This window comes from Cryptotermes secundus, unplaced genomic scaffold (genome assembly GCF_002891405.2).
Source record: "Cryptotermes secundus unplaced genomic scaffold, Csec_1.0 scaffold1376, whole genome shotgun sequence".
NCBI classification, from domain to species: domain Eukaryota; kingdom Metazoa; phylum Arthropoda; class Insecta; order Blattodea; family Kalotermitidae; genus Cryptotermes; species Cryptotermes secundus.
Genome location: NW_019724611.1, coordinates 264,741 through 286,783, shown reverse-complemented (window position 1 = coordinate 286,783; position 22,043 = coordinate 264,741). Strand labels below are relative to the sequence as shown.

The 22,043-nt window shown below is 39.2% G+C and overlaps 1 protein-coding gene across 2 annotated transcripts in view; it reads left to right on the top strand.

The window, feature by feature from the left end:
- Positions 1 to 22,043, top strand: part of LOC111862561 (DNA polymerase eta) — a 36,311-nt gene that overhangs the window by 9,911 nt on the left and 4,357 nt on the right. For both annotated transcript variants that reach the window (XM_023848054.1, XM_023848052.2), the window contains exons 3-9: positions 1,569 to 1,703; positions 1,902 to 2,101; positions 4,942 to 5,105; positions 11,492 to 11,715; positions 12,655 to 12,778; positions 18,311 to 18,376; positions 21,019 to 21,197. In XM_023848054.1, the coding sequence (XP_023703822.1) occupies positions 1,569 to 1,703; positions 1,902 to 2,101; positions 4,942 to 5,105; positions 11,492 to 11,715; positions 12,655 to 12,778; positions 18,311 to 18,376; positions 21,019 to 21,197 (1,092 nt within the window). The remainder of the gene's footprint in view (positions 1 to 1,568; positions 1,704 to 1,901; positions 2,102 to 4,941; positions 5,106 to 11,491; positions 11,716 to 12,654; positions 12,779 to 18,310; positions 18,377 to 21,018; positions 21,198 to 22,043) is intronic.

The following is a 22,043-nucleotide window of genomic DNA, read 5'->3' as shown; positions in this document are numbered from 1 at the left end:
CATTGCGGGAGTGGAGCACTCCTTGAGGAGAAGCCATTCTGCAGCTACTCAAAACTTTCCCAGCATTTTATGGAACACGAAGGTTCATTACCGTGTTCACAAGAGCCCTCCACTGGTCCCTATCCTGAGACAGACCAATTCAATCCATACCATCCCATCCTATCTCTAAGATCCATTTTAAAATCGTCCACCCACCTACACCTTGGTGTTCCCAGTGGTCTCTTTCCTTCTGGCTTTCCCACCAATATCTTATATGCATTCCTCTTCTCCCCCATTCGTGCTCCATGCCCTTCCCACCTCATCCTCCTTGACTTGATCATTTGAATTATACCGGGATAAGAGCACAAGTTATGAAGTTCCTCATTATGCAGTTTTCTCCAACCTGTCACTTCATCCCTCTATGGTCCAAATATTCTCAGCACGCTGTTCTCAAATACATATAGGAAAAGAAAACTTTATATTATTACTTGCTCATCAGACCCTATAGGAGTACATAATTCTGTTGAAATCCAAGATTATCATACCAGCTACTGCGCTGATTTGACATGGAATGACCCCTTTCAAGAATAGAATATTACAGACCAACTAGAAAAAACTAATCAACACATGCACAGAATAATAATTCTTTTGCATCCCACTGTATATAAAAATTGAGTGTGTAAAAGTACACACATTACAACTAAGGAAAGGAAAGACCAAAGCAAGATTATGCTGGATGTGGTGTGCTGGAAATGACACCATGATGGAGAAGCATCTCAGTTTTCCTCAGTTTTAACGTTTGATTCTGTATGTCCCATATGAAATTCATTGTGCTTTAAGTGAATAGATATTGTGAAATTTATGTCTGCAGAGATGACAATGTACTTGAACAAATTCAGTTACAATAGAGATCTGACTTACAAACCAGTTACTTTATTATAATTTTATTTTTACAGTTCTAATGATTCTGTCAACCTCTGAGTATTATCCGCACTTGATGATGACCAGTTTTGGCCAAAACATATAGTGGAACAATGGAACAAAGTGATGGATTCAGTAAAGCTTGTGTGATGGTATAACATTAGTTAACTTCTGTTGTACTGTGATATTCACAAGAGTGGCTTTTTTTGTTTGATATGGCTTGAGTGTTGTGCAGACTACTGGAAAAGGGAGAAGCTGACAGAATGAGCATGTGGATGACAGATAATCAGCCAGATTAATACTATAGAGGATGATGTGATAGCTGGAATGGAATTATAATAATTTTCCTGAAATGTAACTAAGCATAAGTATATTAAGATAAAATTTATGTTTTATCATTGTCACAGCTAAGTAGGCTCTTGAATCTGCCTAGTAATTTTTTGGTCCATCCCTTCTGATGCTTGTCTGCTGGCTTCCAAAGAACCTGTTTGGTAAGTAGTGCAAAAATGGAACAAGATTTTGTCCCCATACTAAAGATCACCCTTGTATTTGGGCACAAAAATTTAGTGGAGGGGATGAAGTTGTTGAGCCTTATCATGGTGTTGCATCTTGAGATCCAACCTAGTGAGCAGTACCATGTTAATTGTTATCGTTTGTTTTGTTTGCAGGATCATTGCAGTGAATTATGAGGCTCGTAATTTTGGTGTTACAAGAAGTATGAGAGGAGATGAAGCAAGGAGAAAGTGTCCAAATATAGTGCTTGTGCATGTTCCAGAAGTCAGGGGAAAAGCAGACCTCTCAAAGTAAGTTTGATGCATCATGAATTTCTTTCATCTTTCTAAAGAGTTTCTTTTTATAAGTCAGTAGATGACTAGAGCAGTGCCTCATGATCTGGGGTGTGACTCATTACAGTGTGAGTGTTTTGATGCTGTCCTGCATTATGCTCTTATGATGTCTCTCACCAACAGCAGTTTCAAAGTGAGTTATTGCTTGCCCTGCAGATATCGTGATGCGGGGCGTGAAGTGGCAGATGTTTTCTGTCAGTTCAGTCACTGTGTTCAAAGAGCCAGTGTTGATGAAGCATACATTGATCTCACTGAAGGTGTTGAGCAGCGAATTACTGGCCTTCACCGAGTGCAGTCATCTCAGCTAGCCACAACTTTTGTGGTGGGATTCACAGATGTTGACAATAATGATGAAGGTTGGTTGAGTGCCAGGTGGTTTGTGTTGCAGGCATGAAGTAGTTTATTTTCTGATGAAAGCCCAAACATTAGTCCCATGTTTTGGCAGTAGATGCTGTGTTTGTGGACTGAGTATAGTTGAATCATGAAGCAGTGTGTCTTATTTTAATTTATTGGTGGATGTGAATATTTGGACCTAAGAAAGAGGTAGTAACAGGAAGACAAAGAAAATTACATAGTGAGGAACTTAATAATTTATGTCCTTCACCTAATGTTTTCAGGACAGTCAAGTCAAGTGGATTCAAATTAATTGAACTTGTAGCATGCATTGCAGGAATGAGGGATGTGCATTAAACTTTAGTCAGGAAATCTGAAGGGAAGTGTCCTTAGTATACCTAGGCATAAATGGGAGGTTTTCCCAAGTTTAAAACAAAACACTATACAGACACACTGCTCTTTCAGGTCAGCAATCTGAAAACCACAAACTCGCGGAAACACAACAATGGAAAGATGTTCACCAACAATAAACCCAACCACTCAACTTGATGCCACTTGCCACACTCATTCAAGAAGTGTGTGTGGGGAGACACCTAGCAGTATTTTGATGTACTCATGACCATTCGTGCGCAAAATAAAAATTTCGGAAAATTTTTGATAGCCCCGCATAAATGTTCCAATTTTGTATTATATTTCATATACACATGGTAGGTTATCTAGTTGCAGTGATGAGTGGGGTTTCATATGCTTGATTTATTGTTGTGGATTTATATGCTTTGTTCTTTTGACTACTTTCTGATTTAGCAAGCTTGTGGTGTGACAGCTTCTGTATACAGTGGCTTCGGCCTTGTATGGATGTGATGGAACATGAAATAAATACAATAGTTGATTAATGCTGCTGTTGTTCATGGATCTTCATTGGATTTTATAAAATGAATTGTTATATTCCAGTTGATGTATAGCCCCAGTTATCCTTGTGTATCGATTATCCAGTTTTCAGGTTATCTGTGCACTTTAAGGACATTCACAGTCGTACAGGGCACCTATTAAGTTTGCTTAATCTGTCTGTCAGTTTGTCTGCCTCTGTACATGAAAGAACTCAAGAACTGTTGGACAGATTTTCCTGAAATATTATATTTAAGAACATTCTGCAACAAAAATGAATACCAAAATACATGGTGCAATCCAAAAGTTCCCGATATATATTAATAAATACTATTACATCTATACCTAGATCTTATTCTGCACCATCGCCTTCAAAATAGCCCCTTGAGAGCGCATACACCGATCCCAGCGTTTCTGCCACTTTTCAAATGAATCCTGGAAGTCTTTCTTTCTTAGGGTGTCTAGTACCGTCTGCGTTTCCGCTTGAATTTCCTCAACTGTATCAAATCTTTGCCCCTTCAACTTGATTTTCATCTTGGGGAAGAGAAAGAAGTCGCATGGAGCTAAGTCTGGCGAGTACGGCGGGTGGGGAACAACTGCCATCTTGTTTTAGCCAAAAATTCCTGCACAACGTAAGCCATATGTGGTCATGTGTTGTCATGGTGGAGTACCCACTCGTTTGTGTGCCACTTCTTTGGACGTTTTCTCCTCATGTTCTCCCTCAAAGGCCTTAGAACATCACGATAGAACTCTTTATTGACTGTCTGACCAGGAGGGATGAACTCCTTATGAACAATCCTGTCAATATCAAAAAACAGATCAACATGGACTTAATGTTGCTCTTGACTTGTCGAGCTTTTTTGGCCGAGGTGAAGAAGGGCTCTTCCATTGCAATGATTGCTGCTTGCTTTCAGGGTCGTAGCCATAAACCCAACTTTCATCACCAGTGACAACCTTTGAAAGAAGGTTTGGATCCTCTTGAAGCTGTTGCTGAAGTTCCCTTCAGACTTCCAAGCGATGCTGCTTCTGTTCATTTTGCAGCAGTCGTGGCACAAACTTCGACACAATCCTCCTCATGTTCAGTTCCTCTGACAAAATTCGTTGACATGTACCATAACTTAGTCCTAAGGTGTTACAGAGTCTTGGATGGTCAGTCTACGATCTTGCAGAATCACATCCCAAACTTTCACAACATTTTCTGGTGTTTTGCCCATTGATGGCCGTCTCGAATGATTGTCGTCATCAGTCAATGTTCGGCCATTTTTAAAACGCTTATACTAGTCATAAGTTTGTGTGTGGCCTAAACTGTTTTCACCAAAAGCTTGCTTCAACATTTGGTGCGTTTCTGCAGCGGTTTTCCCAAGTTTGAAACAAAACTTTATACAGACATGCTGCTCTCTCAGGTCAGCCATCACAAAACCGCAAACTCACGGAAACACAACAGTGGAAATACGTTCACCACCAATAAACCCAACCACTCAACTCGACCCTGCTTGCCACACTGATTCAAGAAGGATGTGTGAGGAGACACCTAGCGGTATTTTGATGTACTCATAACCATTCGCGCGCAAAATTCAAATTTCGGAAAGTTTTGGATTGCCCCACTTATGTTTAATGCAGAACATGAGGATGTAGCTTTCCAAAATCATACCTGACTTTAAGGCCCATGTGTCCATTAAGCAGTTCTACCCATCACATTAAGCATGAACAGTATAAACTGTTTTTAAAATATGGAGTGGGTTTAATTTAACTTTATGCATGTATAGTTTTAAATGAAAATGACTTCTTAAACAAATACAGTTTCTTGTTTCAATGGTACTCTATTACAAAAGGTTTGAGAACCATTGCTCTACAGTTGAGTTCAGTTGACAGAGTTTATTCTTCAGGGAAAACTGAAGTCAGCTATAGTAAGATTTGAATATGCATATCTCAGAAGTCAGACAGACTTCTAAGCCAGTTTAACTTGTGTTATTACCAGAGAAGAGACAGCAAGGCCTCAGCTCATGGCTGGAGAGTGTCTCTGAACTGCAGGATGCAGCGCAGCTAAGACTGGCTGTGGCAGGAGTGATCATGGAGGAGATGAGAGCAGCAGTATTCCAACAGACAGGCTTCCATTGTTCTGCGGGGATATCTCATAACAAGGTTTTTTTTCTTTCAGATTACAATGAATCCTGCAATATTTTGTATACTTCCAGTCTTAAATCATTGTGTCTATAATCAAACATTCAACTAATCTGGTCTTTGTTATGTGTACTTAGGCTCATACTTGATGCCTGCTTGGATAGTGACTGGCCTTTGGTATACCATATGTAAATTTTTTTGGATGGTCAGTCTACTTATAAGAAGAGAGAGATAATTTATAAGAAGAGAGAGGCCTGTGGTATCATTGTGTCCATGTGTCTGTTACTGCTTAACAAATTTGAAATCAGTGGATGGATTTTCATGAACCTTGGTATGAACATCGTGCAATTAGAGACCTCCCTACTTTTGTCCTTTCTAATTACTAATCTTTAGTAATAGAAACATTATGTCTCTACAGACCTCTGAGGTGGAAATGGTGCTATTGAGTATCCAGCTCTTAGAAAAGACTGCAATTTAATGGGGTTTTCATACTCTACTGCTGCTACTCCCTGTAGATAAATCAGCACAAATATATTTTCCTCCCTTGCTCTACTGCAGTAATTTTTGCATTACATGTTTGCAGTTTTTGTTACTTCTAGTTTATATCTTGTCACAGAAAGCATCCTTTCCCAAGTAGAAATGTATTTTTTGTTTTATAAACACTGAAGAATAAGCTCAAGGTACACCAATGCATGTTCATTGTTCATGGTCAGCACACTATAATGTACTGCAAAAGATTCATAGTAATTTTACTTCAACATTTACCTTACATTATTTTACTTTATTTAGAGTATATAGTTTATTGTTATGTTGTGTGCAGTGTTTCAGTGTAATGGTTGAAGCTTTTAGTGTGGAGGGATAATGTGACCAGATGCTAGAAAACAAGGAACATCAAGTTATATTAAATGTGTTCAGTTATATAAATATAAAAAATGCTGAGCGAAGTGTGAGGATGGTTGCAACAGGTATCTCAATTGTGCCTCTTTTTGAAACCTAAAAGGCAGCAGAACAAGGTCTGTTGGAGACCCAGAGCAGGAAATGGGAAGGAGAAAGTTACAATGTTTAGTGATTGAAATAAGCGTGGAATAAAGTTGAAAGTTAATGAATTCTACTTGAATTCTGCTTTAGAAATGAACTGCCTATGCTAAACTCTGTACTGGCACACATAGATGGTGATGCTGGCCAACGTCATTTTAAAAGAGGTACTCTTCATGCTATTCTTGATGCAGTCTGTTGTGGAAGATGGGGAAATAAAGTAGTACATATAGAAAAGGACGACATTGTCTGTTGGCATCACAAACTCCTGAGACAGGTTAAACACTTTAGGAGTAAAAACAAATACTGTGTGCACTGATGAATATGGGCATTGCTGTGCAAGTAGTATGGAAAGATGGCAGCATTCTCAGATAGTCCTTCCAGGTGCAACTGCACCTAGTTTAAGGCTTCTGCAGGTGATAGTCCATGTTTCATGACAGCACATGCTAGCAATGAAAGTGGATTGGACAAGACATAAAATTTATGTTTGGTTTTTTTATTGATTACGTACTCATTAATCTCTGTTGCAACTGTGTCACTGAGTTATTTACTTCTATTGTAAACCCTAATCAGAGATGTTGCTGATTGGTGGTCAAAATGGGAAAGGAAAATGGTTGGGAAGAAAGTAGTGGTTTGCTGCTCTGTGTCACCCACCTTTCCCTACTTCACTCTCTCTGTGCTTCAAGTCAATCAGAAGTGAGAATGCTGTTGCCACACTGCTCATTTGCTTCATAAAGAGCTATGTTGCCAGATGTGTGTTTATGTGAATCCAAAGTTTGAAGAAAAGTACTTATTACAGCAGAAATTATGTAGAAGTGCTTTAATTGAAGTGAGTACTGCTATGCTTATTATAATTTAATTAATGATGCATAAGAAGATGCCCATTAAAGTGAACTTCTCATTATAGGTACTACTTGTTCTTTATGACTTCTGCTGTTGTTTGCATCACCAGTAGTTTAAATTTTATATAAAAAAATGGTTGATATTTTCTGTAGTTCTTCCAAAAAATGTTTGTATTAATTATGTAAACATTGTAAGTTCATTATCATTCACTTTGTTTGAACTGTCTTGGAGCACCACCACTTTCTATACCATTGTTGTATACAGTGTCATTGTTTTAAAAATATATTAAAGCAAATGTTATGGCTGACAGATTCAGTTGTAGATGAATTTTATTTAAGCCACATGAAACACTGAACAGAAGACTTGCAATATACAAAAGGTTTATGTGTTGTTGGTTTGTAATTACACGAGTAGAAGTTCCTTATTTCAGATAGCTTCTTAATTTCTAAACAGTCTATATATTAATTTGTACTAGTGGAGTGTATGTAAGTAGTGAAACATAGAATAGATGTGATATGATAAGTGCTTATATATTATAGTGTTTCCTCCTGAATCGTGAAAGATATGGAGTAAGGCATTTTATGAGGTAGAGTTTGAAAGCCTCTTCCAGAATTATATTGTCATGTATGAGGGGTTAGCATGACTGATAGTAATGGGTTCTACATTTTATGATTTGGTTTATCGAACACTTCTTCACAACTACAATGTCCGCTATCTGAGCATCCATCTTCTTTTGATGTTCCGTTTTGGGTTACACTCTCGTCTGGTTGACGCATGTCTTGTCATGAATGGCTTTCAGCCTTCCCACCTCTTCTTATTGGTTGGCTTTCCTCTTGGCTATCATTTTCTCAAAGTCAGCTTCTCACTTAGCCACATCTTCTGATCATAGGCTTTTCTTTCAGCCTCCCATCTCTTCATCATTTCAGTAAAGGCTTTCATGTTTGCCTTCCTTTTTTCTTCGTTGGCATCTGTCTTTGCTCTGTCAGCATTTAACCTGTCTTGCCTGGCTTTTGTGTCCTCTTCCATTTCAGCCCACAGGCGGCTCCACAATGGTTCCATCTGTGTGTAGTGGGCATGCGTGGCCATCTTTTCCCTTATTTGTTGTCTTGTTTGTTCCATTTTCATGGTATGACTACTAACAATCTTCGATCCAGTGCAATATAACTTCTTCCACAGTTTTCAGTTGTCATGAGTTTATGGCTGCATAACTACTGACACCAAACTGTCATATATTTACACTCGTAATCACTGCTGATGAATCCAATACAGTCTGAACCGCCAACTTCTGATTATTCATGTGTCTTTTACTGATTGTGATTCTGTAAGTAAAAGGACTACCACTTGCTTCATTGTACACCTGACTGTGAAGTCCTGCTGCTCTATGGCAACTCTGTAAAATATAACCCCCTTTTACAAAACCTCTGTTCTTCCTTGTGTGGGATAAATCAAACTTCTAAACAAACACTCCTAGGCAGACCATTTAAGAAAATCTAGAAACAGCTATTAAATCTGTACAAATTGGGTAAAGATTGTTCATAGATTCAGCTTTCTGCCATAAATTCTTGTAAGGCTGACACACATGCCTGTGCGCACACACTTACAGAAATATTAATGGTATAGATTTTAAGTAAAAGAAAATAGGTAAATGTATGTTCTAAAGGGTTCTGGCAGTTGTATATGACACTCAGAATTACTAGATTTTTGGACTTTTTCCATCATCCTGTGTTCTAGAAAATAGAAAACACAACATTTCGGGAACTGGATCTCTTTCCATCCTCAGGTGAGGGGGGGGGGGAAGACACCTACTCATATGGGTCCCTTAGAAAGAGCTAACATCAATCACTGGACAATCCATGTCAGATTTGCACAACTATTTAATCACCTGAGACCAAAGTAATTTGGTGGGAGATAACAAGAGAATATGCAATGAAAATTGTGTTAGAACATGCACTTTTGTGGAACTGGGACAGAAAAGGAGGTAGAAATTTATGTTACAAACATAGCCAACAAAACCAAGTGCATGAGCACCAATGAAAAGAAATGGAAAAAAAATTGTGAAAACATGTATCTACAACTAGTGCCATCTGTGAATTAAAAGCTGAACACTTGAGACTGAAACCTTCTGAAAACCCACGAAGAATATGTAACGTCATACAGATCTTCTCGTGAGTTAGAAACCACACTGCTGATGAGGGGGATCCAGGTAGGAGAAATGTCCAAACTGGGTTGTCTGATCGAATTGGTTAAGTATGCCATAAGGGTGGTTTCCTTGTATTTTCTGTACGTGCTGTTACTTTCAATTTCCAGAATCCTACCTACCCTATGATCCTCTGGATAGGCATGTTGGACTAATCTTGATGTTTCTAGAAGTCCCTGCTGGAGAATGTGCCTATGTTCATGGAGTCACACCGCTAGAGGTCTGCCTGTTTTTCCAATGTAGCTTCTGCCACATTCACAGGAATACTGTAGGTGTACTGTACTATGTGTTGCAGATCTCTCTCTGGCCTGATTTTCTTGAGTTAACTCCTAAAATCTTGTTAATTTTGAAGATCGTTCTATTGTACCAATTCCCTATATGTTTGAAATTTCTCTGAAACACCCTTCACATATGGGATATACACAGAGCCCAGAGGCTTGGCTCTTTAAGTCAGATGACTGCTACCCTTGGAATTAATGACCGAGTCAATGAAACCTTGTGGATAACCGCTGAGCTGGAGATCACGTCTCAGGCTGCAGATTTCTTTAACCAGGTCTTGTCGTTCTTGGCATATGGTGGAAGCTTTGTTATGCAGACTCTGAATCAAACCTCTTTTCACATGTGGCAGATGGTTAGAGTTGAAGTTGAGGTACTGGCCAGTGTGGGTGGGTTTCCTGTAGGCTTTGGTGGCTAGTCCCATCTCTTCCCTGCTTACCAGCACATCAGGAAAGGCAATCACACTGTCGGCCTCCATTTCCATGGTGACCTGGATGGATAGCCTTAAACTATAGAAGTGGCTGAGGAAATCCTGTAACTGCTCTGTACTATGAGGCCAGGCCACAAACGTATCATGAATGTACTGGAGCCACAGCGATGGTTTATGTTGTGCCAAGTCAAGAGCCAATTTCTCAAAATGCTCCATGAAGAGGTTGCTCACAGTGTGTGATAGGGAGCTTCCCATAGCTGTGTCATCTTTCTGTTGGAAGAACTTGTCATCCAACTGAAAATATGAGTTTCAGAGGCAAACTTCAGCAGCTCCATGATGACTTCAACCTGCAAGGTAGACCGTTCCACCAGTATGTCATCATTGTGGAGCTTATTTCTGATGACCTGTAGTGTTTCGTCGACTGGAACATTGCTGAAAAGACTGAAGATGTCAATGCTAACGAGGGTCTCTGAAGATTGAAGATATACAAACTTCAACAACTGTACGAAGTGTCCTAAATTCTTAAAAAAGGATTCCAACTTCCAGCAAGGGACTTAGGATCTTATGGAGAAGGCCAGCCAGGGCATAGCAAAGGGAACCAATAAAACTCACTGTAGGCTTAAGAGGAATGTCCAGTTTGTGGATCTTGGGAAGACCATATAGATGTAGAGGTTTGCTGTGGTATGGAGTGAACTTGTGTTTTAGATCAATAAGGATAGTAGTTTTGTGCTTGGAAAGAGTTCTTATATATTATTCTCAACTTTGGCAAGGGTTCATAAACCCCAGACTCCAGCAAGGTGTTAAACTTTTCCTTGCATTTGGATTCATCAAACACCACTGTGCAGTTGCCCATGTCTGCCTGAGGAAACCTAATATGTTTGTTGAGCCTCAAAAATTGTACTTCTTTCAACTCCTTCATGGTCATGTTAAGTCTGGAAAACTTAGACTTCTCTGACATGGACCTGATTTTCCACCTGAATTCCATGCCCAGGGTCTGTGGAAGGTTGGAAACACTGGATTCCACAGGACATGCCATATCCAGGTTGGAGTGTGGATAAGTTATGGAAAAATTCAAACCTTTCATGAGGGCTCCTTCCTCTAGGTCTGTGAGTATGTGTTCGGAAAGACTGAGAATAAGTTTGTTGGAGGCCGATGCTGGGCAGGCCTTTTCTCTTGATTATTGAGAACAGAAAATTTACAAATATGAGTCTGTTTTTGTTTCCAGAATCCCAGTAATTCTGATAGGTAAATGTAATTGATACACAAAAAAGTGTAAGATTTTGGATTTCATTTAACCTTGGCTTATTTAAGAGTGCTATCAATTGGTGAGGTTTATACAGCATTCAGTGGGAGTATGATAAGTAAATAATGAATTGGAAAGGTCATGGATGAAAAGCTGAGAGCTTAATGGGAGTACTGCCCTAGCATTTATCTAGTGGGACTGAGGAAAACTATTAACAGTATCAGGATAATCAATCATTTAGCTGAGATTCAAACCTTGGACCTCCAAAATATGAATCGTTTTATTGTGACATTTGGTATAAGATTTTGGAATGTTGACTGGAATAAGGTGGCTATGTTAAGATGCATGTAGACCTCTGAGATGAGTTTGACTGTGTGCTTCAGATCTTGGGGAAGTTGGCATGTGGTCTGCATAAACCAAACCGGCAAACGATTTTACCACAGGCAGGTGTGATGGAGCTGTTTAAAACTCTGCCCATCAGGAAAGTGCGTAGCCTTGGTGGAAAATTTGGCTGTGTTGTGATGGAACAGTTGGGTTGTAGAGTGATGGCTGACCTGCTGCAGTTCACTGAGAGCCAACTACAGCGGCAGTTTGATGAAAAGACAGGGTAAGCACTCCTTGTTATGTAAGCTTTCACAAAATAAAGCAGAATTTGTTGAGTGAGTGATTTAGGTAGGAATTAGGAAAAGAAAATTGCAAGGATTATGTATGTAAATAGAGGCATTCCATTGTAGTGTATACTGGGGTCAGGAACCTTATAGCCTCCATAATATTCTGAAGGCTTAAGCAGTTTTTATTTCTTTTTTTATTGTTTTCCATTTACAATTTTATTTCATTTTTTCCTCTCAACATATATCAGCTACTGACATCTGTGAAAAATATGTGAATTACAAGCTCTCATGTCTAGCATGATATGAAAATAATAAGCATTGAGGCATGCAAATGGTAGACATTTTTCTCATAGAGTTTTATAAGCTTCTAGTGAATCCAGTGGCACACAATATGCTGTACTTCAGCAACTAACAAAAACTGGTGTCCCTTCAGTGCTGTCTTCTTGGGACCATGATATGATAATTGGAGATCCAGAGTTTAGGTAGCATATTCAAACACCTCTCATTTTATTTCATATTAATTTTATCTGTGCAAGCTTTTGTTGAACACCTTTATAATATCTCTGAGATGTTCATCAGGTACAAGCACACATGATAATTATTGACACACAATTCTGTTTGGAGCCAGGACAGCTCAGTTCGTATAGCAACGGTAACAGGTTGGATGGCCAGTGTTTAATTCCTGGCAGAGGCAAGAGATTTTTTCTACTCCACAGCATCCAGATGGCTCCAAGGCCCACCCAGCTTCCTGCCCAGTGGTCACTGGGGCTCTTTCCGCAGTGAAGCTGAACACACCTCCTTCTAGTACTAGGTCAAGAATGTTAGAGCTATACCTCCACTCCCCCATATGTCTTCATGGCGTTTTATTTAATTAAACAATAATTGGGATGACATTACTTTACCTATAACCTCACACAGTTCTCTTCATATTCCAGAACGTGGCTGTACAACGTAGCACGAGGCATTGACCATGAACCTGTGACTCAGAGGCTTGTGCCAAAGTCAATTGGTTGCTGCAAGAAGTTCCCTGGGAGACAGGCACTGAGCACCAGGACAGATGTATGTTTCAGTTCAGATATTCCATGATGTGTGAAATTTGAGGGGTTCACAGTCATGATTTTTAGATTGTGATGTATTTCAACATGGACTCAAATTTTGCAAGATACGCACTTCTTAAAACAGTTTGGCTCACTGAGTCCCGTAGGGATTTTCTCAAATGGATAGTCTTGTTAAGTTTTTGACACATATTGGGTGTGGGTTGCCAAACTTAAATCTTCATTAATGCAAATACCCAAAAATTTTACATCCACCGAACAAATCACCTCATTATTTACGTAGATAGGCTGAAAAGTAATGCACACATGCTTATAGAGCGCGAACGAAATGACCTTCAGAAGCGCGCCAGGTGGCATGTGGAAGTAACATTCCCCCTCAATACGCATGCGCAGGTTTGAGGTCGTTGCGTTCATCCAGTGTATTTCGAGAAGCGGAAGTATGGAGACGTGTTCTAGTGCTATGTCAACGCGAGTTAAACAGCGTGCTGTTATCGAATTTTTAACTGCTGAAAAAGTGACTCCTACTGAGATTCATCGTCGTTTAAAGGCTGTTTATGGTGACGATGCTGTTGATAGGTCTACTGTAAATCGATGGGTAATAAAATTTTGTGGTTGCGAGCCTGGAAAAGCCATAATTGTTGATGAAACACGCAGCGGACGTCCGATCACTGCCACAGACGATAATCATCGCAAACTCGTCGACGATTTGATTCAAAATGACCGGCGAATCACTCAAAAGCGTATCGCAAACCATATTGGAATATCCAAGGAACGTGTCGGCTTCATTATTGAACAATTGGGATACCGTAAAATCTGTGCACGATGGGTACCACGCCGTCTCACAGACGAGAACAAACAGCGTCGATTGGAATGCTGCGAGCAACTTTTGCAGCGCTACCGTGACGAAGGAGACGACTTTCTTTTGAATATTGTGACGGGGGACGAGTCATGGGTCCATCGTTACGACCCGGAAGAGAAAAGACAGAGCGCTGAATATCGACATCCGTCTTCTCCTCAGGCGAAAAAGTTCAAAACACAACCATCCGCCAAAAAACTTCTTTTGACTGTGTTTTGGGATGCTCACCGAGTTTATGTGACCGATTTTCTGGAACGAGGGGCAACGGTAAATTCTTCTCAGTACATACAGACTCTAAAACACCTCCGGCATCGAGTTTGTCGTGTTAGAGGTAGCCTGGCGCCAATAATCTTGCAACATGACAATGCTCGTCCACACACCTCGAGCGCAACTTAAGAGGCTCTGCGAAACCTGAAGTTTGAACCGATTCCACACCCTTCTTATTCCCCCGATCTTGCGCCTTGCGATTTTTGTTTTTTTCCTCTACTCAAGAGAGACCTCAAGGGTAATCATTACACCTCGGACGATGAGGTGAAGGCAGCTGTCAAGTCCTGGATTCGAGAAAAGTCGGAAGAATTTTTCAGTGACGGAATGAAAAAACTTGTTACACGTTGGGAGACATGTGTTAGCCTTAACGGTGACTATGTTGAAAAATAAATATATGCTTTTGAAACTTAAGAATTATACTTTAATGTACTTTTTGCCCAATCTTGCTGTTTGTTTTTGTTCGCGCTCTACAAGCATGTGTGCATTACTTTTCAGCCTACCCACATATATAAAAAAGGGGTCTGGTACTTGGAATTGATCTACTTCCCTGAAAAAATAATACCTTTGACTTATTCGTGTTTATTATTAACCTTTAACCTACGGACTTTTAAATTGCCGGCAGCTCCCTACGGCCGGAATTTAAATGGCCCTAAGTCTTTAACATTGCAAAGTTTCAGAAAAAAATGCATATTTTCCGTTCTATGCAACATCGGAATATGAACTAAAAAGAACCTGAAAGACAATAAAATTTTCTACATATATACAAAAGGGCAAGTTTTACAAATGAAAATCAACTGTGAGTATTTTGTCATGAAGTGCAAAATATAATCATTATTATATACGTTATGAAATTCCAAAGGACTTACATGTTGTTTTTCTTCAACCTTGAATCGTGGTGGCGATGTAAATATGACGAAACTATATACAATAATATTTGGTTCGGACTGTACACGGGTTGGACTGCATCGCTTCACAGTTTCACTCTGACGCGCGTGTCCCACTCTCGAAGCAGTCCATCACACAGCGCGACATCACACTCTACAGCGGTAAAGCGTGCTCCCGCTTTTCTTGTTTATAGAACAAACGTCTTTGTTTCCCTTTAGCTGGTCAGTGTTTTGAATGTTTCACCTCCAGTCGACTCAGTTGGGCCCCAGATGAACTTGGCCTCCCTCGAAAAACACCACTGACCGTGATATTCGCCTCATGTGATTGAAGAATCAAATCACGCACCAAAATTTCGCGGAAATTTTTGTGCGTCATTTTTCCATCACATGACTTGTGTAACAGATATTCATTGAGAACAGACATGTCTAGTAGGTGGAAGAATACTCGCAAAATTGTGATGCAAAGTAATTGCAATAGCAGTCGAAAAGTGCCAGTCCGCCACTGATACCGAAAGTCACAGTGACGAAGATGTCTTTACGCACAAAGTAACACTGGCTCAGTGGGTTTATACCACTTCCGAGATACACAATAAAAATGATATAAAAGAAATATAGGAGTCTGACACTGACTTCCTAACTTTTAACAAAATATAGAAAATCCGCCATTGACGTCCTAACTGAGAATTCAACACTGCAAACCAATCCCTCAGTGAGCCACACTTCCTTGAAAGCTCTAGTAGCACTGCTATGAAAGTGCTTACGAATATTTCCTCCTCTAACTTCTCAAAACAAAGCTGACCTCTATTGGCTCACCAGGTCATAAACAGTCATATCTAAACGTAAAGTTTCGAAACCAGTACCCTGATAAACGATTTCATTGTTCAGAGCTAATAAATAAATGTCTGACATGAACGTTCATGAGTTTGTTTGGGTTTCAAACCCAAGGTCAAACTGCCAGCACTCACAAAGGAAGCACATGGCTTGCCCCTAAAAATTATAACATTAGGCCAGCTCGGCTTGTTACTTGATGCGAATAATTATAACATTCGGCCGTTAAAGGTTAAACAATTTTCATAAAACCAATTTTCTAATTGATTCTTTGCATTTTGAATTTTTTCATTTAATGATAAAATATTTTTTCCATTAATCAATATATTTGTATCATCAGCAAATAGTACTACCTCTGCATTATGTATAACTTGGGGCAGATCATTTATAAATAATAGGAATAAAAGGGGTCCCAAAACAGAACCTTGACATACACCATATTTAATTGCTTTAAGGGATGAGGTAACTGTCTTCATTTTAGAAGTCTTTTGATCCATATAGTGAATTTCAATGAACTGTGATCTATCTGTAAGATACTATCTCATGCATGCATGAGATATTCCTCTCAGTCCATATGGTTCCAACTTTGCAAGCAGCAAGTTGTGATTAATAACATCAAAACCTTTGATAGATCAAAATATATACCAAAGGCCAGCTGTTTATTATCTAGAGTTTTCTGAATTTCTCCAATAAAAGTTTGAATTGCCATAAACGTGGATTTATTTTTTCTAAAACCATTTTGAGCATTTGATATCAAATTTAATTTATTTAAGAAATTTACAGCCTTATTGTACATCTGTGAGATTTTGTTGTGTTCCCACAGACAAATTGGAGTATTCTATATTTTGTGTATATATAATGCTCCAATTTGTCCATGGGAACACAACAAAATCACAAAAACCAACAACTGACTCAATGATGTAAAGCATCACTCAAAGAATTATATTCTTGTTTTATAATATAACTTTTGTTTTATATAATCTAATTTATTGTATTTTTATGCCAAGTATTTTAATATAATTAATATTATTGTATTGAATTTTATTAGTACTGCAGTTCAGTGGTGTTTATATGTTAGCCATGTATTTGCCTGATGATGGCTTTTACTAGCCAAAACATGTAGGAGAGCCAAACTAGGCACTGACCTTGATATAGTTGTGTTGTGATGGTTTTAATAGGGAAATTGTTTATCAACTTGTCTTCTGTTTGATCTGCTGTTACCATATACTGGGTTGCTAAGCGTTACATCCAAGTAGAAAATACTGAGTACATTATCTTAGAAATTGCCAGAGAACAAAGAGGTGGTTAAGCAATAGAGTTTACTGTATTTTGATTACATGTATTATATTTACTCTTACAAATATTTGGGCATTTCATGAACCCAGTGTCACAGAGTCAAAAATCCAGAGTTCTTCCTCTTAGATCCATAAGATAACAGGACTCCATTTTTGATCCCTTGAGGTACAGAGATGGACCACTGTACACTATATGTATAGTCATGACTCGTTACAGTGGCAGCAGTGATACAAGTGTATAACCATGGTGAGGGCTGTGTTTGGTTTTAGAGGGAGTCAGATATTCAGATTTCCTTTGCCTTTTAGTCCAGTTTGGAACATAACTGCTAATTTTTTTTATTTTATGCAGTTATAATTTAAGACAATTTATGTGAAATTTCATAAAATTGAAAATAAGACTTTGGAGTACTTGTGGCTCATATTTTTGCATGAATTGAGCATGGGGAAGTGGTTACATACCAATGTATGTGTGCTTCTTGTTCTGGACAAAAATTGCAACTTCTCCCTCTTTGCTGGCCTTTACCACAAATGCCTCATTCGCTGGCAGTAGTGTGAGACCGTACTGGAATGACTGTGGCCATAAGAATGTGGTTGCTAGGCAAGAAGAGAGGAGTCTGAGTTCAGTCCTAGTTGAAAGTGGCCAACTAGCATAGATGTGTGCTGGAGCAGATGTGGAATTGTGCATGCAGTGAATCACATATTAGTTTAGTGAAAAAAGAAGAGAACATTGCAGTGGCATATGGTGAAATAATGGTAGACAAGAGAGAAGTGACATCAAGATCTTAAGTGGCTACTGACAATGGAATATTAACTGTTCCAGATAACAGTAAATATATTACCTACCTACCTGCCCTCCCACCCGCCAACCTACCACTCAGTGCTACAGCCCTGGGTGAGCCTTGGCCTCCTCTACAATTAGTCTCCACGGCCAATGCATGCTGCCATATAAATGGATCCACGCATGATGACCCGAGGCTGGTTGTTAGGTTTCTGAACAAAATTCTTTTTACAGGATAAGGATGTTAGCCTCATGCCCAACTCCCAACCTGGAGGACCAGGGTATCTCTCTTAGTCTGGACTCTGTCCTTTGCCCTATGTAGTATGGGTGATCCTGCTGGTAGTTAAACTTCCACTGATGTAGCTCTCCAGGTTACAGAGTAACATAATCCCCACCACCATGACAAGGTGGAGACACCTTTGGGGGGAACAGTAAATATTACAATATTAAATGTTAATCTATTCATTCTTGAGTTGATACTATGGCCTGGTTTTGCTAATAGTCGTTAGTGGAGCTCCAAACAAAGTTCTATAATTGTACAATTTTTTTCGAACAAAGTTTCATCTTGATGTGACTTGTACAGAGTGCACCAGTGTAAGAGCTGGAATGTTTCTAATTGTACCTGCAGGTGCAGTTCTGGTTATCCGAGTTGTCTGCTGAGGTAGCAGAGCGCTTAGCAAAAGATCTGGAAGAGGTGAGTAGTTTAGGAGTTGTTTTTATAATTCTCTTCTGTGTCTGTCCATAGCTACCCTGATTCAATTACTGATATCAGTATTATGTACATAATTGATGCAACATGCTAACCAGTTTTGATATTTTCGTTCACAATAAGATAGTAGTGTAACAGCCATGAAAACTTACGAAGTGGAAACAGTATTTTGCATGTAAGATTTGAGGTTTTCATGGCAATGACTATGAAGAAAGCAGTCTCCCAGGATGTGGCACTGTGTAAATGTGGTGTTAACCGATGTTTCAGAGGAACGTATCGCCTCCATCTTCAGGGTAGAAGTCTGCTTGTACCGGTTCTCACGGTGTCTTCGCTCTCGGATTTCTTATTTTTCCTTCTGCCCTGAAGATGGAGGCGATACGTTCCTCCGAAACGTCNCGTCGGTTAACACCACATCTACAAGGCGCCACATACCTGAAGACTGCTTTCTTCAGTATTTTGCATGATTTACTGTAGGGTCTTTAAATTTTGTATGGTAATAAATGTTTGAATAGTATGCAACTTCTTATGTTAGGATTGATTTTTAAGGAAATGGCTAAGAAAAACTCAGTACTCACAAAGAATATTTTAGCTGTGCAATGATTACTAATGTTCTCTGACAATTTTACACTTTGATGTAGTCCACTTTTATGTTATCTAGAATGTTTTTTTTTTTTTTAGCTCTTATTTCTAAGTTGAACCGGAAGAAGAAGTAGATACAGACGAGAAAGGACCATATATTTTACAAAGTGAGGTGGAAAAAGCTATCAAGGAAATGAGGAAGGGAAAGGCTACAGGAGATGATGATGTACCTGGAGATGTGCTCAAGTTACTGGGAGAAGGTGGTTTGAAAACACTGACAAAACTAATGAACACCATATATGAAAGTGGAGAGTGGCCCAAGGACTTTACAGAAGTTACAATGATTGCCTTAAAGAAAAAGACAAAAGCTACAAAATGCAGCGACCATTGCACAATAAGCCTTATTGCACATACAGCAAAGATAATAGCAAAGATACTTAAAAGAAGAATTGAAAGGAAAATAGAGGATGTACTTGGAGAAGATCAGTTTGGATTTAGAAGAGGAAAAGGAACCAGGGATGCAATTGGGATGATGAGAATTATAGCAGAACGAACTTTGGAGATAGATGAAGAACTGTGTGTTTGCTTCATAGACTGGCAGAAGGCATTTGACCGTGTAAACTGGACCAAATTAATGCAGATCCTAAAGGAAACAGGTATCGATTGGCGTGAAAGAAGATTGATTAGCAAATTGTACATGGATCAGAAAGTTAGAGTACGACTGGACAGGGGGGAGACAGGAAGTGTGCAGATTGGAAGAGGAGTTCGACAAGGATGCTGTTTATCACCAATTCTGTTCAACTTGTACAGCGAATGCCTTACCAAGGAAGCTCTGGATGGGCTCGGTGACTTCAAAGTAGGAGGGCAAATTATTCAAACTGTGAAATATGCAGATGACCTTGTGTTAATGGCTAAGGAAGAAACTGTGCTACAGGGCATGATTGATAGACTAATTGAAATTGGAAGGTGCTATGGCATGGAAATGAATGTGGAGAAAACAAAAGTAATGAAAATTTCGAGACAACCAACCCCAGTCACAATAAAGATAGACCAAAAACAACTGGAGAATGTGAAATGTTTTAAATATTTGGGTAGCTTGTTAACAGATGATGGAAGGTGTACTTGTGAAATTAAATCCAGGATTGCCATGGCAAAAGCTGCATTTAGCAAGAAGAAGAATCTTTTTACCAGCAAATTGGACTTAAATTTGAGGAAGAAACTAGTGAAATGCTACATTTGGAGCATAGCTCTGTATGGGGCTGAAACATGGACACTTAGGGCAGTAGATCAGAAACATCTGGAAAGTTTCGAAATGTGGTGTTGGAGAAGAATGGAGAAGATCAGTTGGACCGATTATGTGAGAAATGAAGAAGTGTTAATTAGAGTCAGTGAGCAGAGGAATATCCTACATGAAATAAGAAAACGGAAGGCTAATTGGATTGGTCATGTTTTACGCAGAAACTGCGTTCTAAAAGAAGTTATTGAAGGAAAGATAGAGGGGGGGATAGAAGTGACAAGAAGACGTAAGAAGATGCTGGATGACCTTGGGGACAGAAGAGGATACTGTCATTTGAAGGAGAAAGCTCTAGATCACATTAAGTGGAGGAATTGTTTTGGAAGAGACTGTGGTCCTGTCGTCTGACAGATTACTGATGATGATGATGATTTCTAAGTCAGTATAATGATGGGTATTGATTCCTGATAGGATACCAGATTTTCCTTTCCACTATATCCAAACTAGTTCTGGGGCCCAGCTGCCCTCCTATCCAATGGTTACTGGAGTCTCTTGGCTTGATGATCAAGCATCCATAGTGTGAAGCTTACTGCTCACCTACAGAATGCCAAGATTAAGAATACAGGTATATCTCCATATGCCATGTTTAGGCAAAAGAGCAGCATTGCCTTTACCCATTATCTTTTGTCAGTGAACCCTAAACCTTTCAGTGGGCTTTAAGTTTTGTTGTCTAATTTTTATATTGTGACAATTTGGCTTTTTATGAAGTTGTCTGAAAATGTTATGTATGGTTACATGCATGTTGATTGTTCAGAACAGGAGACAAGCAAAGTTACTGACTGTGTCATACCATCAAGACATTGATTCATGCAGCACATCCAGCTCACGTTCTGGGCCGCTGACTTCCTATGACCCACAGAGGATACTAGCTGATGCCTTTGAGCTGATTAAAAAAAGCAACACTAGCTCCTCTGCAGGTGGATCTGATGTTTGGTGAGTGTGAATAATTATATTCACATTCAGCTACTACGTGAGACATGAATTTAAATTTTGTTATGGAATTTTATGCTATATTAATATGGCTGATCACCTGAGAGCATTTCATTACTTTTGAGTGTGAGAACTTAAAAAGGTTTTATAGAAAATTGAATTTACGCATGAGAGTAGGTACATGCTTAACCTTTATCGGACGAATGTCATCATATGATGTCGTTAAAAGTTAGGGCAGCTGGCCGAACGTCATCATATGATGTCGCAGATTCCACGCGTTTAAGGTTTTTTTAATATTATATTGAAAATATAAATTGTTGTTCTATTTACATGATTTTTGGTCACCACCTTTATAAGGAGACAGCCTTCCTTCCTGCATGATCTAATGTAATCTAGGGACGTCATATGACATTAAAAGTAAGGACAAATTTAAGAACGACATCGTATGATGTCGCGCATTCCACGCGTGTAAAGATTTTTTTTAAATTAAATTTAAAATATAAATTGTTCTTCTATTTACATAATTTTTGGTCACAACCTTTATAAGGTGACAACCTTCCCTCCTGCATGATCTAATATAATCTACTGACGTCATATGTCCGAACGACCTCATATGATTTCGCGCATTGCACGCATGTAAAGATTTTTTTAAAATTAAATTTTTGCTCTACTTACAAGATATATGTTCACCATCTTCATGAGGAAACAGCCTTCCCCCCTGCATCATCTATGGTAATGTGGCCTTCGTATGGTACTGCCGAAAAAATTCCGAAATGCAGAGTCCGACATCGCAGCTCACGCACTTCGTACGAACGCTAGACCGCTTCCCACGCGAAAAGCACACACGAC